This window comes from Balearica regulorum, chromosome 1 (genome assembly GCF_011004875.1).
Source record: "Balearica regulorum gibbericeps isolate bBalReg1 chromosome 1, bBalReg1.pri, whole genome shotgun sequence".
Lineage (NCBI taxonomy): Eukaryota > Metazoa > Chordata > Aves > Gruiformes > Gruidae > Balearica > Balearica regulorum.
The window spans coordinates 39930347-39950247 of record NC_046184.1 but is presented as its reverse complement, the minus strand read 5'-3'; the positions used below and the strand labels follow the sequence as shown (position 1 = coordinate 39950247).

General features: G+C 38.9%; 1 protein-coding gene across 1 annotated transcript in view; it reads right to left on the bottom strand.

Moving 5' to 3' along the window:
* Positions 1–3416: 3416 nt before the first annotated feature.
* The window catches only part of MYRFL (myelin regulatory factor like), a 48960-nt gene continuing 32475 nt past the window's right edge, over positions 3417–19901 (bottom strand). Inside the window, exons 14-25 of the mRNA XM_075746580.1 lie at positions 19291–19454; positions 18637–18700; positions 16853–16938; positions 16016–16087; positions 15862–15908; positions 15576–15740; positions 11523–11597; positions 8664–8751; positions 8370–8444; positions 6212–6320; positions 3765–3839; positions 3417–3671 (exon numbers count right to left, since the gene is read on the bottom strand). Of these exons, the coding sequence (XP_075602695.1) occupies positions 3585–3671; positions 3765–3839; positions 6212–6320; positions 8370–8444; positions 8664–8751; positions 11523–11597; positions 15576–15740; positions 15862–15908; positions 16016–16087; positions 16853–16938; positions 18637–18700; positions 19291–19454 (1107 nt within the window). The 3' untranslated portion in view covers positions 3417–3584. The remainder of the gene's footprint in view (positions 3672–3764; positions 3840–6211; positions 6321–8369; positions 8445–8663; positions 8752–11522; positions 11598–15575; positions 15741–15861; positions 15909–16015; positions 16088–16852; positions 16939–18636; positions 18701–19290; positions 19455–19901) is intronic.

Sequence of the window (19901 nt, the reverse complement as noted above, 5' to 3'; positions counted from 1 at the left end):
AACATTGTTGCAACTTTATCACTGAGCACACAGAAATGACAAAAAAAAAACCCCTGGGATGCTTTAACTTTTTGGAACCATGATTTTCACTTGGAAGAGTCAATCCATACTTCCTTTAGTTTTTCATGACAGCAAATGCTGCCGGCCATGTTCTCCATGAGGTATTCTTCTATGGTAGTCCTAGTTCAACGTTGCACAAGGGAGAAGGACTGCACGAGGTAGAGAACATCACTAGTCCAGTGGTGTCAGCACGAGTTCCACCTCCCCAAACACAGGAAAGTGAAGGCTCAGCAGATACGGGAGTCAGAATCATTCCTGGAGCTTCCATATTTCCACACCAAAACAGAATGAAATCTAGGCATGTACGTCACCCACTGCGCATGGGGTGAGGCTGCATCACAGTTTCACTCCAGTAAGCAGCTAAACACCACCCAGCTGCTCAATCCCCCCAGCAGGGTCGGGGAGAGAATCAAAACTCATGGGCTGGGATAAGGGCAATTTAATAGGTAAAGCAAAAGCCCCGTGTGCACGCAAAGCAGGACAAGGAATTCATTCCCCACTTCCCATCACAGGCAGGTGTTCAGCCATCCTCAGGAAAGCAGGGCTCCATCAGGCCTAATGGTTCACTTGGGAAGACAAACACCGTCACTCAGAATATCCCTCCTCCTTCCTCCTTCTTCCCCCAGCTGTATATGCTGAATGTGACATCATATGGTATGGGATACCCCTTTGGTCAGTTGGGGTCAGCTGTCCTGTCTGTGTCCCCTCCCAACTCCTTGTGCACCCCCAGCCTCCTTGCTGGCAGGGCAGTCTGAGAAGCAGAAAAGGCCTTGGCTCTGTGTGAGCACTGCTCAGCAGGAACTAAAACATCCCTGTGTTATCAACACTGCTTCCAGCACAAATCCAAACACAGCCCCACACCAGCCACTCTGACGAAAATTAACTCTATCCCAGCCAAAACCAGCACCAGCTGACCCTCGCTGGGCTTGTTGAACCCGCTGGACATGCACTGTACAGCCAGCCAGTGAATTGCCTGGCAATTCAATATATTCTGAAAACATTATCCAGGTGGAAGTAGAATTAAAACATTTTCTGGGACTTCCAAGTGACCAAACACCTGGCTGACTCTCAGACAAAAGAGCCATAATGCAAGTACAGGCTGAATCATTACATTGGGCATCTTCTCCTGCACTTTTGGACCTGGCCTATGTGAAATCCCAGGCAAATAGCAAAGTTTTGCTTTTTTTAACTAGACTAAACTTCTAGATGAAAAACCAGGGCATGCTCAGGGATGCTCAGGGTTCTGTTACACTTCTAGTATTTTCTCCTGGCCCCCTGATCCACTAACTCATTCAGTGGTAACCCCAATATAATTAGTGTCACGAAGGGACAGAAGTCATCTGATCCCCATTTAAAATGATCAAAACACTACTGTTAATATGTCATCCCATTTTAAAAAGTCTTTCATTGGCATTCACAGCTTTTCTCAGGAGCCTGAAGATTATTTATCACAGTTTTTCCAATGCCAAGTATTTCATTTCTGCCGGTTCCTCCCTAGCTTTTGCCAAGGTGGATTTTTGTTACCTTGGACATGTTAGAACACAGCCTTTGTACAGCACCTTGTCATCTTAAATCTGAATAAAATCTTCAAGAGTGCCTTACTAAAAATGAATGACAGGAGTAAAGAACTAGTTGAAAATTCTTGAATGGGCAAAGTAATGTGCAATAAAATCACCATGAGGTTTTTCACGAAGAAAATAGTTGCTATCCCATATGCATCTCCTCCAAGACTCTACTCACAGGAAGTTTTTTGATGACAGGAAACACTGGGAGCTTATATTCTTCTACTGCAGTGCTCTGTGCCACTGGGAACAGTATTTCAACCCAGAACAGTGAGGAAAACCAGATGGGTCTAGAAAGGTACAATTTTTGGTCAAAATGCACATGCATTATCATCTTTGAGGGGGTGATGCTTCTTAGGAATTACCCTCTAGTATGGACCATAAAAATCTAAAGGCATAAACTTCTGATGCCTTTGGATCCAGAGTTCCAAGTCTAGTTAGTCTCTGGGATGTTACAGAACATGCGGTTTATACCACAAATACTTCCCAGGAAAAAAAATAAAACAAAACAAATCCCTTAATATATTTAAGGTCAAAGTAGTGAGTCATTTAAGGAAAAAAACCCCATGGACATTACAGTAAACCCCAAATGAAGGACATACATATATATAAAAAAAATCAGTGAGAAGGTCACCCTTAAAGGAAATCCCAAAACAGTGAGAAAAGAAATGCCAAATGAAGGCATAGAAACATATTAAACTCTCCCATTGCATCATCAGGCAATAAATATACAATTAAGACACACTGGTGTTTACAAAGACTGTGGTCAGCTCTTTTTTAGAGATTAATTTTTCTTCCTAATGTTTCCCTTTCACTGCTAAATAAAGAATTTCATTCAGAGTAAGGTTGTTCAACTTATAATGTAACTTTTACATTATAAATCTTTAAATGCCTACAGTCTCTCCATTATATTTACTTTCTCTTCTCTACACAAAATGAATGATTGTTCTAAACATACCCCACAACACTATTTATACTGTACTTGGTTGTTACATCTGTTTTCCTTCTGTCTGAGCAACTAATGTGGAATTTCATTCAAATAGCTTTCCCTTAAAAATGTATTTCCTAAATATAAACAGAAAGATTTCTCCCATGCAAGTGTGTATCCATATGCATCTTAGAAAGCTGTGCAGGCAAGACATTATTCTTCTCCAATATTTCTATTCTTTCATCACACTAGCACAAATCACAAACACTAAGAAAAAAAAAACCCTGAATTTATAAGTAAGTAGTTCATTCCTGCTGTACAGTTGTTTTTTTTTAAAAAGCTAGCTGAAACATATCTCATTCAAACAGCAGCAGCATCATTAAATCACACAATTGTAACAGTAATGATGGTACTGCTTTCTGAAATGAAAATACTTACAGACCGCAGAATTGACCTGTTGTTCCCTAACTTACAGCACTTATTTTAGAGGGCATTTGCACAGTGCTACATTTCTCTCTCAAAGTTTTGATTTGGTTTTGCTTTTGTTAGTGAAAAAAAAAAATAATAGATTTATATATAAATAAAGGGCAGCAGATGCTAAAAGAAGGTATATGCCTGTAGGACAGATGCAGGTCTCCTGATTTCAAATAACATTTTATTGTCTTACCATCTTCTGAGGACTGGAGCGTATTCCAGCTCAGCAGAGCTCCTACCCATTTGTTCTTGTCTGATAAATGGACAGTATCATATAACTTCACTATGATCAATGGGATTATTTATTTACACATCATATACTCCATTGCCTCATGCCCTTTTAGAAACGGTTCCCAGAAATGCAGAGCTACAGTTGTTGTCCAACGCTTTATTTTTCTCTTTTCTTTTTTTTTTTTTAAATTTAAAAGTGAAACGAACAAGAAAGTGCCATACAACTCAGCAAGAGGTTTAAAAAAATATCCAGGGCCATTCACAAGTCTCTTTCTCATATCAAGAGCTTCATTGTCTTTTCCACAAAGAGCAGAATGATCAGCAACATTTTAGTTACACTGCCGATAAAAATAGAAGTAGTAATCAGTAAAAAACATCCCAGCAAAATAAGGATCTGTCGAGCAGCTTGCAAAACCCTGAAGAAGAAAAATAAAGGAGATTCAAATAGGATCTTCTCTCAGTTCAAATGCTATTTGTCTTTTGCTGTGTTGCCATTTGAAAAGGCTTACCGGTACAGCTACACGGAAATAGTATGCGCTGTCATACAATTTAGCTACAGGGAGAGTCCAAATATGCTGACGTCCCTAGATGATAAATGAGAGAGAGAGATTAGATAACCTTATTTCACATTAAATTGGAGAGAAGGATCAGCTCTGGAAACACTGCATTGACAAATGCGGTGCAAAGTAATTACGATAACAAGACTTGATAGCTATAGTCAGAGTATTTAAAGACAAAGTGCTGACTTTAAACCCTGCAAATGTGGGTCTGTTCTGATCAGCTCTGCACAGGAACTGACGGACATCTGGCTCCCAGGACACCCAGCTGGCTCCGAATAACCAAACTCCCTCTCTAGTTTTCTAAGCAAATCCCACAATAAATAGGGATTGCTCCTGATGTGCCAGGTGGCCCAAGAAGTTTAAGGTGTAATAGTAGTAAATGGCAATTCTGCTGATTTTGAACGAGCAATTTTAGTAGTCCTCAGGGAGTGGAAGTTCCTCTATATATTCTACAGATATGAGTAGCATCTTCACTCAGTATTTCAAAAACAGACACAGGCAAGATTTCATGCTATTTCTGATTGTAGTGTCCTGCCGGGTACAGAGGAAACAATATATTTTGTATCTGAAATGTTTATGCTACATTAAATAAAATAAAATTCAATCCTCACCTCCTTTTGACCTAATGATCCATGGTAACTTTTATTTCATCTGTTTCTACTGTCTCAACTCCTTCATCTTTCCCTCCTCCCTTCACTTTCTGACACGTTCTCTCTGTTGGAGGTGGTATGTTCACATGATACAACTTAGTGAGACTGCTGAGTCCAGATGATTGCCCTTTGGTAGGGAATAAGCCTTCCAGTGCCTAGGAAAATCCTCTTGAAAAAAAAAACCTCTTCAACTAGGCAGCATTTCTATTCTGAGCAACATCAAACCTGAATGCTCACTGCTGCTGGAGGCTAGTTAGCTTTAGTCTTTTGATGTGGATTTCAGGTTGACACAGGAAATCTCTTTGACCAGTTTTGGCAGTAAGCTTCAATGATATTTCTGCATTGCAAAACTCTCTGGGTCTGACTTAATTTCAATTCTGTTGCAATTATGGCTGGCAGGTCAAAACTTGGACAATTTTGGCTTTCTGATGGCTTTGCAGCAGTTCCAGAGAAGCCTGTAACATTTTGCAAAGACATTTGCATTTGAAAACTTAATCAGAAAGTCAGTTTAAGGGTGGGGGTATCCCAACTGCTCTAATTTGACAAAGAAACAAAAAAGTAATTTAAAATCAATTAAGAACATATCATGTATGGCACCATAGATCAGAAATCTAAAGAAGACTCTGAAATTACTTCCAACTTCATGGAGGTTTCTCCCACAATGTGTTCAGAAATGCTACTATACTTGCTTCTGCCTTTCCGACTGTTTTAGCCAGAACAGACCTCTCCAAGCAATGTGGACAAATCAAGGCCTTGAAAGAGTCTTGTTTTTCCAGATAATCTGAAGGGAGTTTAAGGTCTTCAGTGATTCACTGGAGGTGATCAAAAGTTTGCAAGATTCGGTCTCTAAATACTTTTTTACTGGAAAAAGCTAACATGTTTTAACAGCTTTTATTCCCATTGAGGCAATCCAGAGAATGATGTGTAAACAACTCTTGCTTTTACAATGAAGAATTTTCCCTAGAGAGATTTACTGGTAAACTCCTGTTCACAGAGAAATAAAGGGGAATACCACCATTGTTTCCAGTGAATTCAAGACTTAAAAACTGGAATTCATTACTCATAAGACAATAATGGAAACAGTAGAGTAGACGAGTTTGGAGGGGATTGTCTCCTACGGCTCTGTGTGAAAAGTACTCCCATTTCTTAAGTCTCTCTGGAGATATATTGAGTTATAGTGGTGAGTTAGGCTGAAGTAGACTCAAAACTGTCCTTGTAGAGAGTCACTAGATAGGCTTTTACGAAAGTCAGCAGAAAACTGACTCCTACAAAAAGTTTGCATCTCATTATGGCCATGCCAAAGCCAGCTATGACTGGCAGAATCAAAGCACCATTTCGATTTCATAGAAACATAGAATGATTTGGGTTGGAAGGGACCTTGAAGATCATCTAGTTCCTGCCATGGGAAGGGACACCCTCCACTAGACCACGTTGCCCAAAGCCCCATCCAACCTGGCCTTGAACACTTCCAGGGAGGGGGCATCCACAACCTCTTTGGGCAACCTGTTCCAGTGCCTCACCACCCTCACAATGAAGAATTCCTTCCTAATATCTAATATAAATCTACCTTCTTTCAACTTAAAGCCATTACCCCTTGTCCTATCACTATCTGCCCTTCAACACAGTCCCTCCTCAGCTTTCTTGTAGGCCCCTTCAGGTACCACCTTAATCAAGATCAGAATTTTGCAGCCATTAATTTTATAAAAATGATCCCCACAAGGCAGAGTATTGTTGGAAAAATCTTACCTGTGTGGTTTCTAGGAAATCCTTCCTACTGTTTTGGCTTGAAGAATAATGGGAGCAATAATTTCCAAATGTGACTTTGCAGAGAAATATAATTAATGGTTCTGTGGTGCTTCAAGAAACAGAGAAAAATAAGGATTTATCCCATTGCTCTTGTATAGAAGAATCATATATATAAAAATACAATATACATAGAGGGCGAAAAATCCAAAGAATTGAATTGTGGAGAAATAAAGCAGAGGAGCTTACTTCACTGGTTGGTATGAAGAAGATAAACCTAAGCCACCAACCTCTCATCTTGCCCCATCCCCTTCCACAAATGGAGGATGGTTTTTTGTTTGAAAACCTGAGTGATCTTTACAGTTTTTAAGATAAATCTAGAAATGTACACTAACCTTCCTCAAACCTGAAGCATGTTCATACCAGAAGCTATTGTATATGACTTTTTATACAAATTAATGGTCATGACATGCTTGAGATGCGTGGTGGTTTACATCATGCATAGGCATAATACACCTGTGCCAGAGGGTACCTGGGAATCTAAACACAACATCAATTTTATGGATGACAAACCCATAATAAGCCTTAAAACAGGGATTTATATAAAGAACTCCCATTTGCTGCTGTACACATGCAAGTGTATCATTAAAAAGAAGTAAAAATATCCCAGACTTTGTCTGGGAAAGCAGTGGTAAACAGAATTTCATTCAGAATTCTTCAACAGCAAAGACGCCTGGTCATATCTTCTCCAAACTATTCCTACAGAGAGTTTCCAGCACTTCCTAGCTTACCAGATGGCTTTTCTGAGACAAGTATAAACAAACAAAAATTCCTTGGAGGTCCAAAGGAACTCAGATATGGCAACGGCTAGCAGAAAAAAATGAAAGCAGAAGGTGGGGAAAAGGTGACATCAGTATTTACGGTTTATGCTGTGGGGAACAATGAAGTACCTCCAGCAAAATGTGCTTTCACAATCTTAACAAGGTATTTCAGAAACATCAATTTTAAAGCATATTATTCATATATGGCAGATTCTCTGTCCTAGATGGGCTGTCAGTACTGTGTGTTGGTGTCATTTGATTTTATTCAGCAGGCATAAAGTTTTCCAAATTTTTGAAGTAGTGGCAGTGTCTTACATTATTTGGACACAGCAATAATCCAAATATGTTTGGGTTTTCTTAAGCGTTTTTGGTTTTGTTAAGTTTGCAGCTTTGTTTAGTGAAAGTTTATAGCAAAGGTATATATTGAAAAATCCCCCTCCCCTCAAACCACAAACCAATATCCAAAATAAATTCAGCATCTGCTACAGTGGAACTCTGAGTATGATGTATTAATCCCTATATGGGAGGGCTGCATTATTAGTTTATAATTGCATACACTTAAAAAGACAGATTTTCAGTTGCTGTAGAAAAGAAGCAGGCACTTCAAGAGTACTATTACATTTCCTCATATCTGAAAAAGGCGGATGTTTACAAGGATAATATTCAAGATCAAAAGACTGAACCCAAAGACCATCCATAACTTCACAGGGCCATTTCTCGGAGAGACTGGAGTCATCAACCAGAGTGTTTAAGAGCTATTCTGGCTATCGCTGGCCTTTCTCAGAAAAGAACCCCAAAAGAAAGGATTTGTCACTTCTGGGAGAACGCAATGGAGCTAGACTTTTATTTGAGGAGAAAATATCTGCCGAGAGGCTTAAGTTTTCTGCTTATTCCTGCTGTAAGTCACAATTTTATGTATTACCAGAGGTTCCTGCACAAAAATCCCCTTCTGCAGTGCTTGGCACAACAGGCCAAAAAAGGTGTTCTCTGGAGTTTTATATATATATACATGTGTGTGTGTGTCTAATAATATTTCTTTACACCAAAAAACCCTCAAATTCCTAGCCACAATCCTGCTAATATATGCGTACATGTCTGCTCAAATGATTCTTAGACTGAACCTTAAGACTACTGGATTTTAATATCTGCATCAATATCAGGTGAAACTGTCTTTTGGCTGAGAGCGGTGTTGCACCTACCCAAAGGTCTATATTAAGGACTTAGTTGTGCATAGATTTGTCCCACTCCTCCGAATAGGGACAAATTCATGTCACAACAGAAATCAGGCAAGAAATGAACCACCATCTTGTTATGTGTGTATTATCTTTAACCGTACTTACTTTATTTCCAGTGAGATTTCTACATCCATGGGTGTGTATTTGTTAACAGGAATAACATAGCTGTAATTTCCAGACCTGAAAAAGGTGGCATTAATGCACATAAGATTTTGAGACGGGTAGCATCTTTGCAAAAACATGGAAATTGCATTTAAATTTTAAAAGAAAAAACATGAAAAGGTAGAAAAAACTCCTGCACACTAGAGGAAACAACTCTGAGAAGGAGACAGCCAAGTAGTCCCACATTAATGGGATTCTATTCCACCATAATAAAGCTTAACAAAACAATTTACCTACCTGCACTGTAGATTTTTACTACAATAGCGATTGTCAATGCTTTGCTGAGTTTCCAAAATCTGTATGGAACTGATTGTTGTATCAATCCCTAAAATATTAAGAATAATGTTTTCTTCTTGATTATTTCAGAAATCTTAGATAAGAGCATAATAAAATTGCAGTTAATACAGTGACATCTACTCCCTTGCTTGCCACTACAGGACATGCTACAGGTCTAAATTAGCACTCAGTAAAAAGCCTTTGGTTGATTACCTTCATTCTGCCATTACACAGGAGAGAAAATCCTTGTTCAATTTACAAAGACAAATATCCTGGGCAGACACCTATATTTTAACAATTTATTTTGGGCAGACGTTGAAGGCTATTTCGATGGTAGTCCAAGTAGGACTACCAACGTGCCAATGTTCATTTTGATGTACTAGAAGCCACGCTGATGCAAGTAACCATTAATTTGAAAAACATGATCATTACTGAAAGAAATAATTTGGAATGCAACAAAACTTGTTTCTAATTCTAAGTACAGGAAAACTACCTAATTCTAATGAATATTGTAATTTCTTCATAAAATGCTGACTTGAACTTGCAAGAACTTAGAGTTTTGTAATATTCTACATATATGAATATCAGGAAATAAGAATCAAAATATGCTCAGCTAACCAAATATATATATGCACTTTGATCCTAAGTAAACTGTGGTAATAAACCAGCAGTAGCAGGATACTATATTGATATCTTCCCAACACTTACGTCTTGAACTTGGAGGAAGTTTACAGTTTGAGGAATGGGAATGTGGAATAAAAACTCCACATAATATTGTATTTTAGAATTAGCTCAAGATCTTATGTATAAACAATGTATATACATTGTATTTATACATATGTACATGTAAAATATGTTTCAGGGCAGCATGCAATGCAGTTAGGTATCTAGACACTAGTAATTGAAAAACTAGTTTCTGGGGAAAAAAAAAACAACCTCAAACCGTAACTGGTTGTACTGATTACCAGGAAAGATGAGGAAAGTAACCAGTTACCAGAATGATTATGTCCCTAACCAGGCTGGATTAGGTTCCCCCATTTGCCACAGGCTTCTTATGCTACTTTGGGCCAGTGTCTCTGTGCCATGCAGGCTTTCTCTAAGGTGGGCACTTATGGTGAGATGAAGAGTATAGCCACAATGGTGTGGCTCTTCTCCGAGGCAGATTAATCCTGCAAAAACCAGTGTGGTAACACAGCAGCACAGCTTCTGCTTTCACAGCTGGCCCAGTAATCACTGCACTGAGCTGCATCCTGAAAAGCTTATTTCTTCTGGACACATTTACAGCATTGGAAACATGCAGGTCCATAGCTAGGACCTGCAACATCTTAGATCCCGAAACCAGCTCACTTCAGTCTGAACTGTGGAGGGCCAAACAGCTTTAATCCCCCCAAATGGACCTCGGCTCACACTGCCAATGGTTTGGGAAAGGCCCAGGTGGGCAGGGAGTGTCTGAGCCATCAGCAGATAGCCAGACTCCAGCTGTTGCCTACAGCATCAAGCTGCCGCTATTTTAATTCTTGCAAAGTGGTGCAGAAACCTTAAGGACAACCTGGTTCAGCAGGCCCAAGCCTGCTCTTCACATCGCACTGTGAACACTGGTTTTGTGTTTCTGTTCCTCTGTTCTACAGCAACAGTTTCCTGCTTTGCAAAGAAACTTGATGATTATAGGCTGACCTGTGCTCTGATTATAAAACATCTGTGTGGTAGTATATACTTAACTTTCAGCATGCAAATATCTATACATATGCTAAAGTGACAGAGGGAAATTGAGCATGTTCATCTCAAAGAACTAGTACAGAAGAACATTTCCCTCTGACACAGCATCTCATTAGAACATGTATCATCATAATGCCACAGAGGCCCTCTTCTGAGGTGCGTAGCCATGTAAAAAAAATCAGAAGGGGAATGATTTTTCTCAGATCTTCCCACTGGGGCACACCCAGGCAACAAACAGAACCTGTGTTCTATTCCTCACATGGCCCTGGGTAGCAACCTGCTTTAAGTGCCTGCCAGTGTATACATGTTTTATCATCCAAATACTGTCTAATCTTTAATTGAACATTTATTAAAAAAAAACCCTTAAACCAGAGCATCCACATAAACAGAAAAAACAAGGCATAATCTTGCTCATACTGAATGAATGCCAGACCATACCATTACAACCTATGTAATCAGCAGATGAACTCATCTTCATGGAAAAGAATCAGTATTTTCAGCCCAGACTGGCTCTGACAGCAGTGCACAGTTACTAAAAGGGGAGCCTGAAATCAAGCCAAATGTCCTGTGTCAAAGAACTTCATTTCATCTCCACTAATGCAGGCAGTGTCAGGATCCTAAGGTGGAGATGGCCCCTTTCAGCAGCTGACGCATTTAATCCGTTAGGTCAACTGAGCCAAACTCCAACCACTTCCTTTACACTGTATCACGCATTGCCTGCACACAAATATGCTCATATGCTTAAGCATTTTGCTGTATAAGGGTTAGCAGTGTTGAGTACCTTGAAAGATTTCAGCCCCTGTCAAGGAAAATGTCACTTGTCATTTTATTGCACCTAAAGCCAAGTCTAAGAACTCTCTAGGGAGGGCAGCCAGAACGTCTATAAAAATCTAATGTAGATGTAAGAATAAATTGCAATGACAAGAAAATGATAGTGAATCACAGGTATTTAATAGATTCCTAAGTGCTAATTCTCTATAATGACCAGTTATAAATGAAACTTCTCTAAATTCTAGCAGCAGAATTCCAACCCTAATGGTAGCTTTTCTAAGTTATACAGTTATACATTTCAACAGGTGGGTTTTTTTTAAAAAAGAGACTTACAGTCATTTCCAAGATCAGGTCTTCCGTTAGATTTTTCGACTGGATTTATTTCGGGTAACATGCTATTTTTGTTTTCTGTAAAAAGACGTACGTACAAACGTCCCCAAGTTAGTCTTGCACAGTTGTAAAAGCAAAACATGAATACAACACCAGAAGATGTGTTGTTAATTATGTCTTAAATAAAGGTATTTTCTCAGAATTTCTCTAGAAAAGTGAACTTTAAAACAATTTTTGAATAATCATCACAGCATACAACCTAGGGAAGGCAAAAGGCCCTTCAAGCCCATGGGAAATGGTTTAAAGCTGTTCCTGTGCTTTCACACTAATTGCCAGCCAAGAATCTCTCCAGAGACATGTTACCAATAACCTGGCACTGAGAAATGTTGATCTTGCCTAAACTAACATGCTTTGTCAAACACCATTTCATCTGGGAAAAACTGGAATCAGGTATTTCTGGAATACCAGTATGTTCCATTCCCTCATTTTCCAAAGGAAACATTCGGATTTCAAAATGACTGTTTAGAACAGAAGTCACTATTTCATTATATAAAAAATTATTTTACAAAAGGAAGGATCAAAATGCATTATTTCACTGAGACTGAAACAAGACAGTTGGACTGACCTTACTGTTTTATTATTCATTCTAGATTTGGGGTTTCATTTCACTACTGGGAAATATGAAAATTCAGACTTTCCTCATGCTAGTAGGTAACTGAGAAAGTGCAACAACATTAACAACTGGAATCTGATGACCCAGAAGCAATGTAATACAAAATCATCTCTGGGATTTCTATCATTTTTGTGTTTTGTTATGAATCTGTGATACTGCTGCCAGTTATTTCTTGAATCCATTTTCTACCTACTTGCTCATCACACAGATCTGCCAGTTCTGCCAACTAAGGTGGTAACTGTTGCATTTAGTAGTTATCTGCTGTCCCATTTCTTTACTGTGATCTGCTGCCACACACCTAGAAAAATAGCTACTGAACACAATCAGTTATACATGTACAGTAAAGACCTATTCATTCTCTCATTCTTCCTTTTAATTTACAAGCCAGTTGTCACATCCTCCTTTCGCTTTCTGCTGTTTTCTCTTAATAGTCTAGATATGTTACCAATGCATTAAACATTCCCTGCCTTTTTGCATTTTCATTAACAGAAAACTATTCTGTAGGAAAACCTATATCCCCTAGTAAAGGTAAAAGATTCCTCACTGAAAGAAAGATTTCTCCCTGTAGATATAATACTTCTGCTGTGCAAGTGTTGGCAGGAATGTTTATTACATACTCTGAATTACTAAACATTTAATACTGTGATTCTTTGACAGATGACAGAAGAAAGCATTAAGTGGGTATCAGAAATTTATATAAAAACTGGATGAAGACAGATTTACTTCACTGAGATTTCAACTATTTAAACTGAGTCAGGAATCAGTACAGAAAATTATTTTTACTTTTTTTTTTGCTCTTCATAAAATTACTATTTCATTGTCCTTTAAGCTGATGCAATCCAAATGAAATGTAGAAAACAGGACCCTGAAGTTATTTTTATTTGGAGCTCAAGTTGCCAATTGAGAACACCAGGAACCACCAAAACCACTGTAGCAGCCTTCAATAAATTGTGGTAAACTTCCACTCTGTCACATATGGTAACTCTGAGGGTTTTCTCAAAGTGGGGTGGGAAGATCGAATTCAATAACAAATACAAAAGTATGAGCATGACCAGAATGTAATGAGGACAACCGTTATCTTTATGTAAGATTCAGATAAACTCATCCAATAAATTTGGTATCCTTTTTTTTTTCTCAAGCACTTTCTGGCTTTAATTCACATGAGTTGTGATATTCTATAAGCAGCACGGAAAACCCTGCTGATGACTTCTTGTGGCAGTACCTTGCTATGAATCCATTAACTACCATCTGAAGACAATAAATGAAAATGCATGAAGTCTACCAAAATCCAGCAGGACCCCTCACCAAGCTTTTATTGTGAGGGGAGAGACACCAGGGAGAAGAAACACTCTAAGAGAAAGTACAGACAGCCCCTGGTTACCAGCAACACTTAACATGAAGGGGTGAGCAGTGACAACTAACAACATTGAAGCAGAGAGCAGAAAAGGCCCAGATGCTGAAGGGTATTCACGCTCCTCCTTTCCACTGAAATCAATAAGAGTTCAAAAGTCTAAATCCTTCAGAGAAACCACTTCTTAAATACAGTATGAGGAAAAAGGCCCCATTAAGCTAGACTGCATAAAGATGTTCTGAATTTTTGTTTAATGTATTTTCTCTTGCTTACGAATGCTTTTGTTTCTACTTCAACACTCCCAACAGCCTTCTCAGCAATAAATCTGAGATGCAAGGGATTAGGATCTACACTGGATGCACTCAGTAGTAGCCTGCACCCACAGAATTCAGGTATCACATGGTGGAACAGTAAAAGGTCTGTTAAATATGAACTCCTAAATTAGCATGTAATTCAACTGTAATGTCAAATAGTTTTATCTTTCCATGAATCAGACTAATCAGTTGATTCTAAAATATCCACTGTTTATCTTGATTATTCCCCATATTTAACTCAGCTTTTTATTCTGAAAGCATTTTCCTTTTCATTTATCTTGGCTACAGCTACATTAAGCAGCATGTTGGTTCTCCTTCTGTTTGGATTTCATATTGACATTGTTACCTTCTGTCTGGGGATACATTCAGCTTCATTAAACTTGTGCAGATCTGAAATCTTTCAGTAGCTTGTGTACTGTGCTGATTTTTCACTCTTGGATCCACACTTAATGCTATTTGGAGCATAAGACCTTGAGAAGGTAAGGCTTTGTGTTTATTCTTATCTTCTCTTTCCACCTAATATCAAAAGCAGCCAGCTGGGGATAGAAGGTTTTCATATTTCATTTTCATCTGTCTACAGTTCCCTCATTTGTAAATTAGATTAATGTCTTTTTGATTAATCAACGCTCTTTCAGGCTTCAGAGCAATACAAATCACTTAGGTACGACCTCTTGAAAGCACTGTATTGAGCTGTATCTGCCACAGGGCTTACTGCAGCACTAATCACAAGAATCACGAGGACCACCTACATGCAGCTTGTGTGCGGACAACAGCACTTTGCAGTATGAAGAACGGCCAGAGGGAGTATCCCACTGAAACAGTTCATGTGGTAAGAGTGTCACAGCCCTGGTAGATATTTGTACTTCGGAGGCTGAACTGCGTTCGTCCCCGATTTCACCTCAACTTGACAACTGCGATTGATACAAGAAGTGTTCCCAAGGCCAAGAAAGGAAGAGTATGAATGCTGAGTTTAGTAAGACTAACACTTCCTTCTAGCCATTGACAATGTTAACGTCTGGGAAAGAGGAATACAGATTCCAACAACTTGTGCATACCTTTATGTATAAACTCTTTCTTATAAATATTATAAAAGTTGTAAACAATACACCTACTCATATATTACACACGTAACGTCTGGCAGACAATATCTGAAAGAGAATTCATCCCAGTAAAAGTAATTTATTTCATAGAGCTCTGCCTTCAAATAACATTTCTCTATTCAAAAACCCTGCCTGAATGAGCAGACTTTTAATTCTAAGTTTTATGTTTTCTGGCAGTTGAATTTCCATCTCTGTCCACAGAAAAGCTGTAGTATCACCACACTGTGACACCATTAAGTGTTTTGGGGTTTTTTCACATCTGTTAATTCACCCTCCACTACTCCCAGTCAACTCCTGGCCAACTGTAGCCAAAGGTTAATTAAAGGGATTAGTAACTTTCTGGTTCACATGAAATCATTTACCATGAATGGCCAGGAAGAACCGTGACACCTGACAAAATATCTTAGGACCCAGAACTCTTAAAGGTAACCAGGCCAGATTTTTCAAAAACATACTGACTGCAGTGACGATTAGTTACATCAGGATTTTTTTAAATCCTCTGGACTAGGCACTTTTGTGGGAAGCTAACTACCTTTAGAAATTCTTGCCCCTTCCCCCACACTCTTCATATAGTCTTTACTCAAATGGTAAATAATAGAAATTAATGTTTCAACTTACGTTTCTCCTTTGCGATGGTTTTCTCAGAACTTAGAGATCTGACTTTTGTTTGATGAATTGGACAACAATAGACCTTGTCACAAGGCAAAATGTCACAGAAAGTCACTTCAGGGATCCTGCTGATGGGTTGAGTGCTCGGAGAAATTGTGCTTTCCTCCTGTAATGCTAAAGGAAAAGAAAAAAAAAAGACACAATTCTCACTAGTGCTGTGTGTCTATTGGTGTTTTATAATAGCACAGAAATTGAAAGCCTGTTACGTGCATGTAGACCAGCAGAGATACAGTACCTGCTGTAGTGGTAGAGGGAGAGAGTAGAACAGAACTTGAGGTACTGCTGATGAAGAAAAAAAAAAAAACAAACCCAAATCATTAACAAATGGACATCAGAGTTGTGGACCAAAACAGACTGGTCCACAATCTATTACTAATTCAACTACTTGCCTGTAAATCGGATGTTTTTCAAAACGTCTGTCATGAATGCTAAGTAAATATAGGGTTGATATTGTCAAAGCGCTGTAGAAAGAGAAGTATTCTGTAGATTTACATCCATCTCTTACGTAACATAACATGAATAATACCTGGGCAGCATCTTGTCCAAATGTAGTAATGTAAACTATCTGATCACTTCCCTTTTAGTGGGAAAAATTTTGACTGAATTTAATGGGTTTCAGATCAGATACTTCTATACAGCTAAGTTCAACACAAAATATGGTCAGTTTTCATTGTAAATAGAATCACACCACCAGTTCAAAGTAGTCAGTTCACAGAGAGATTGTAAGCCACAGTTTTTTGGACTGGAAACGGAAAATGACAGTCTCAAAAGCCCAGAGCATACTCTCCACAAGTCCAATGTCAAAAGTTAAACTTTCAGAGTCACAGGACTGCCCACCACATTGGGAACAAGTCCAGCTTCATTTCACACAACAAAATCACTCTCTACATCAGGAATTGTACTTAGGCACAGAATGACTGCATAAGACATGCAGAGCCTCACAAGCCCAGCTTTGCACCTGTAGCATGAGCCATCAAGACACATTCAAGGTGCACCATACATTGTGACACGGACAGAGATTAGTTGTGTGCACACCACATGAGTATCTCACTTTTCTAAAATTATTTCAACTTTACAATATTACCAGGCATGTTCACTGTTATTTTTAATACATAGCATTGAGTAGGAAGAGTGAGAAGAAGAAAAAAATCACAATCTTCTTTCTGATGAGATAAATAGAAAGGGGAAGGGAGAAACAAGTCAACTTGTTGATAATTAATTGTTACCATAGTGCCATAATAGCAACCAGAGCTATTATAGTCACACGGAAAATCTTCATGGAGCAAGACTCTTTCGTCTTTGACAAACAAACCTAGGAAAAAAAAATGTTTGATTAATTTAAGCAGCACATAAGTAAGCTACTACTAGTAGATTAAGAAATACTACACTAGTTTGACTTTAAGTTAACCTTATTTCTCTCAGAGGAACCATAAAAGTAATCCTTGCATAGGGGTCAATGTCTAAAGAGAAAAACTTAATGAAAGGCTCCCTAAATCTGTGAGCGCGCTGCACACTGTTGACAGTTGAGGGACACAAACATTACACAGGAAGAAAGGGTGGATTAAAATAACAGCTCCTTCTTTTTTCTTCCTGCCATTTTTCATATTGAAGTATTTGAGACCTCACCTGGAGTACTGCATCCAGCTCTGGGGTCCCCAGTACAAGAGAGACATAGAGCTGTTGGAGCAAGTCCAGAGGAGGGCCACAAAGCTGATCAGAGGGCTGGAGCACCTCTCCTGTGAGGACAGGCTGAGAGAGTTGGGATTGTTCAGCCTGGAGAAAAGAAGGCTCCAGGGAGATCTAATTGCGGCTTTCCAGTATCTGAAGGGGCCTACAGGAAAGATGGTGAGGGACTGTTCATCAGGGAGTGTAGTGACAGGACAAGGGGTAATGGGTTTAAGCTGAAGGAAGGTCGATTTAGATTAGATGTTAGGAAGAAATTCTTTAGTGTTAGACTGGTGAGGTACTGGAACAGGTTGCCCAGAGAGGTTGTGGCAGCCTCATCTCTGGAAGTGTTTAAGGCCAGGTTGGATGGGGCTTTGGGCAACGTGGTCTAGTGGAGGGTGTCCCTGCCCGCAGCAGGGTCGTTGGAACTAGATGATCTTTGAGGTCCCTTCCAACCCAAACCATTCTATGATTCTATGATTCTATTTCAAAATCAAGTGAAGAACTTGGTAAGCAGTGGCCACAACTAAAAGATGAGCAGCTTTCAGTATATGCTCGGACCATGTTAAACCAGGGTTGGTGTAAATGCAGAAGAAAGGCACTTTCCAAACAAGTAGGATGTTCTTAGAGATGATGGAGCATTTGATTGTCATTATGGAATAAAGAACATTTGACCTATTATTTTCTTTTGCTCTTTGGCACTGGCAAAAGCAAGGTAGGCAAATGAGCATTGGTTCATCTTAAAGAACAGGATTTAGCAGTCTAGGAAGACTGTCTTGAAAAAGCTCAGCATCTATTTCCAACTCATTCAATCCCTGTGAAAAGGGGTCTCCTCTTTCTGTATGAGGATATGGGCAAGTGGAAGTCATCCAGCAATAGCAACGACATCCTGTCCAGGTCTTAACCACCCATAAGACAGCATTGTCCAGTACAAAACAGGAGATGCTAACTGCAAACCACAGAGAAAGACTCACTCAAGGAAGAAAGCTGAGGAAGAATTATCACTGTGCAGACTTCCAAACTGAAATGAGCATTTCTGTGTGAGGCTGCACTGCAACACATGAGCACACCTACAGGCTCAACTATTCTCTCCTGTTGGTCTCCTCCTTCACACCATTTCACAGCGCGGATATACTCTCTCACAGACAATGTATAGGCAAGAAGTAGAAATGTCTCATACGTATTTTCTATCTCAGCACAGTTAGTTTTTAAGCAGTTTTAGTTTTTTAATTATTCTGGCTAAGGAATTTAATTCTATATTTAGAAACATGAAAGCTTTCACCGATACTTCAGCACTTACAAAAACTCTCTCACAGGTATATTTCATATCTTTAATTTCACTCACCTTGCTGGATTTTAGCGGGACTGATTTTTTTGATGGCAAAAGACTAGTAGCTCGACTATACCTGCTGTAAGAGACAAGATCTCCTTAACATTCAAATGCTTCAGCAACTAATAAATGAGAGACATTTTCAATAGGGTGTTAATGTCACTTGCTTTTGCAATTTTAGCATTTAAAAAGAGAAAGGCAGAAGTGTCATCAGATTCATTTTCAAGAACAAAGGCCTCCAGTTAACTCATTCAGGTGAATGCTATTAAATGCTACATTTGATTTCAATGAAAACTTGGGGAAATGGTTTAGAAATAGGAAATGTTCATCACTTCCACTGAAGCACTAATGAAGATTCTTTCTTGCAGAAGCAGCTTTGCAGATTTCTCTTAGCAGCAATTTCCAAGCTCCAGGGCTGTAACTGGACATAATCTACCCTTGCTTTATGCAACTGAAGCAATTACAAAAATGACTGCAATTTAACAGCTATTTCAAATATTAATTTTGTCAGTGAGTTAAAAAATATGAGAAATTTGCATTTTTGCACAACTTAAATGTTGGAAATGAGCTGAACTCCACTGTCAAGCAAAATTGGGTTTCACTTCGACCCCAGAGACCTCTTTACCAATTTCTGTGACAACAATCAGAGAACATTTCAGACAGAGGTACCTGACTTTGCTCTCTTCGCTGACTGTTGACTTTAAGCTGCTCATCCGTTTCAGCCTGGCCAGTTTCCTATTCCACTGTTCCAATTCTTCTATTCTGACTTCAAGATTGTTGGTTAGTTTACAAAGCTGCTTTACAGCACCAACATTCTCCATAAAGATCTGATCCTGAGAAGCAAAACAATGACAAAAGTAGATACAGTACATTCATCAATCAGATGTAACAAGCAGTAATGAATATGGAATTCACCTACGTAAGGATACATTGAATATTTAAAATGCAAACACAAGTCATCTCACTGGAAATGGGACAAACTTATGACTATAAAACCCTTTTGCTAGATTGTAAAAACTGCTTATGTTCAAGTTGCAGTACATTGAAAATGAGGATTTGCAGAAAAATTTGAAGAAGTTAAAGGGCTTGGTAGGCCAAGAATTTAAACTATAGTTTACCTTCATACTGTGTTGAATTTTAAACCTTAATGCTATCACAACAGGCATATACTATTTGGTTTGTAGTGCTGCAGCCGAAAGGTAGATTTCAGAATCCCTTAGCAAAATGTACATCCAACCATCTGCCTACAGGATTGACTAACCTGGCTCAGACAAGCCAGA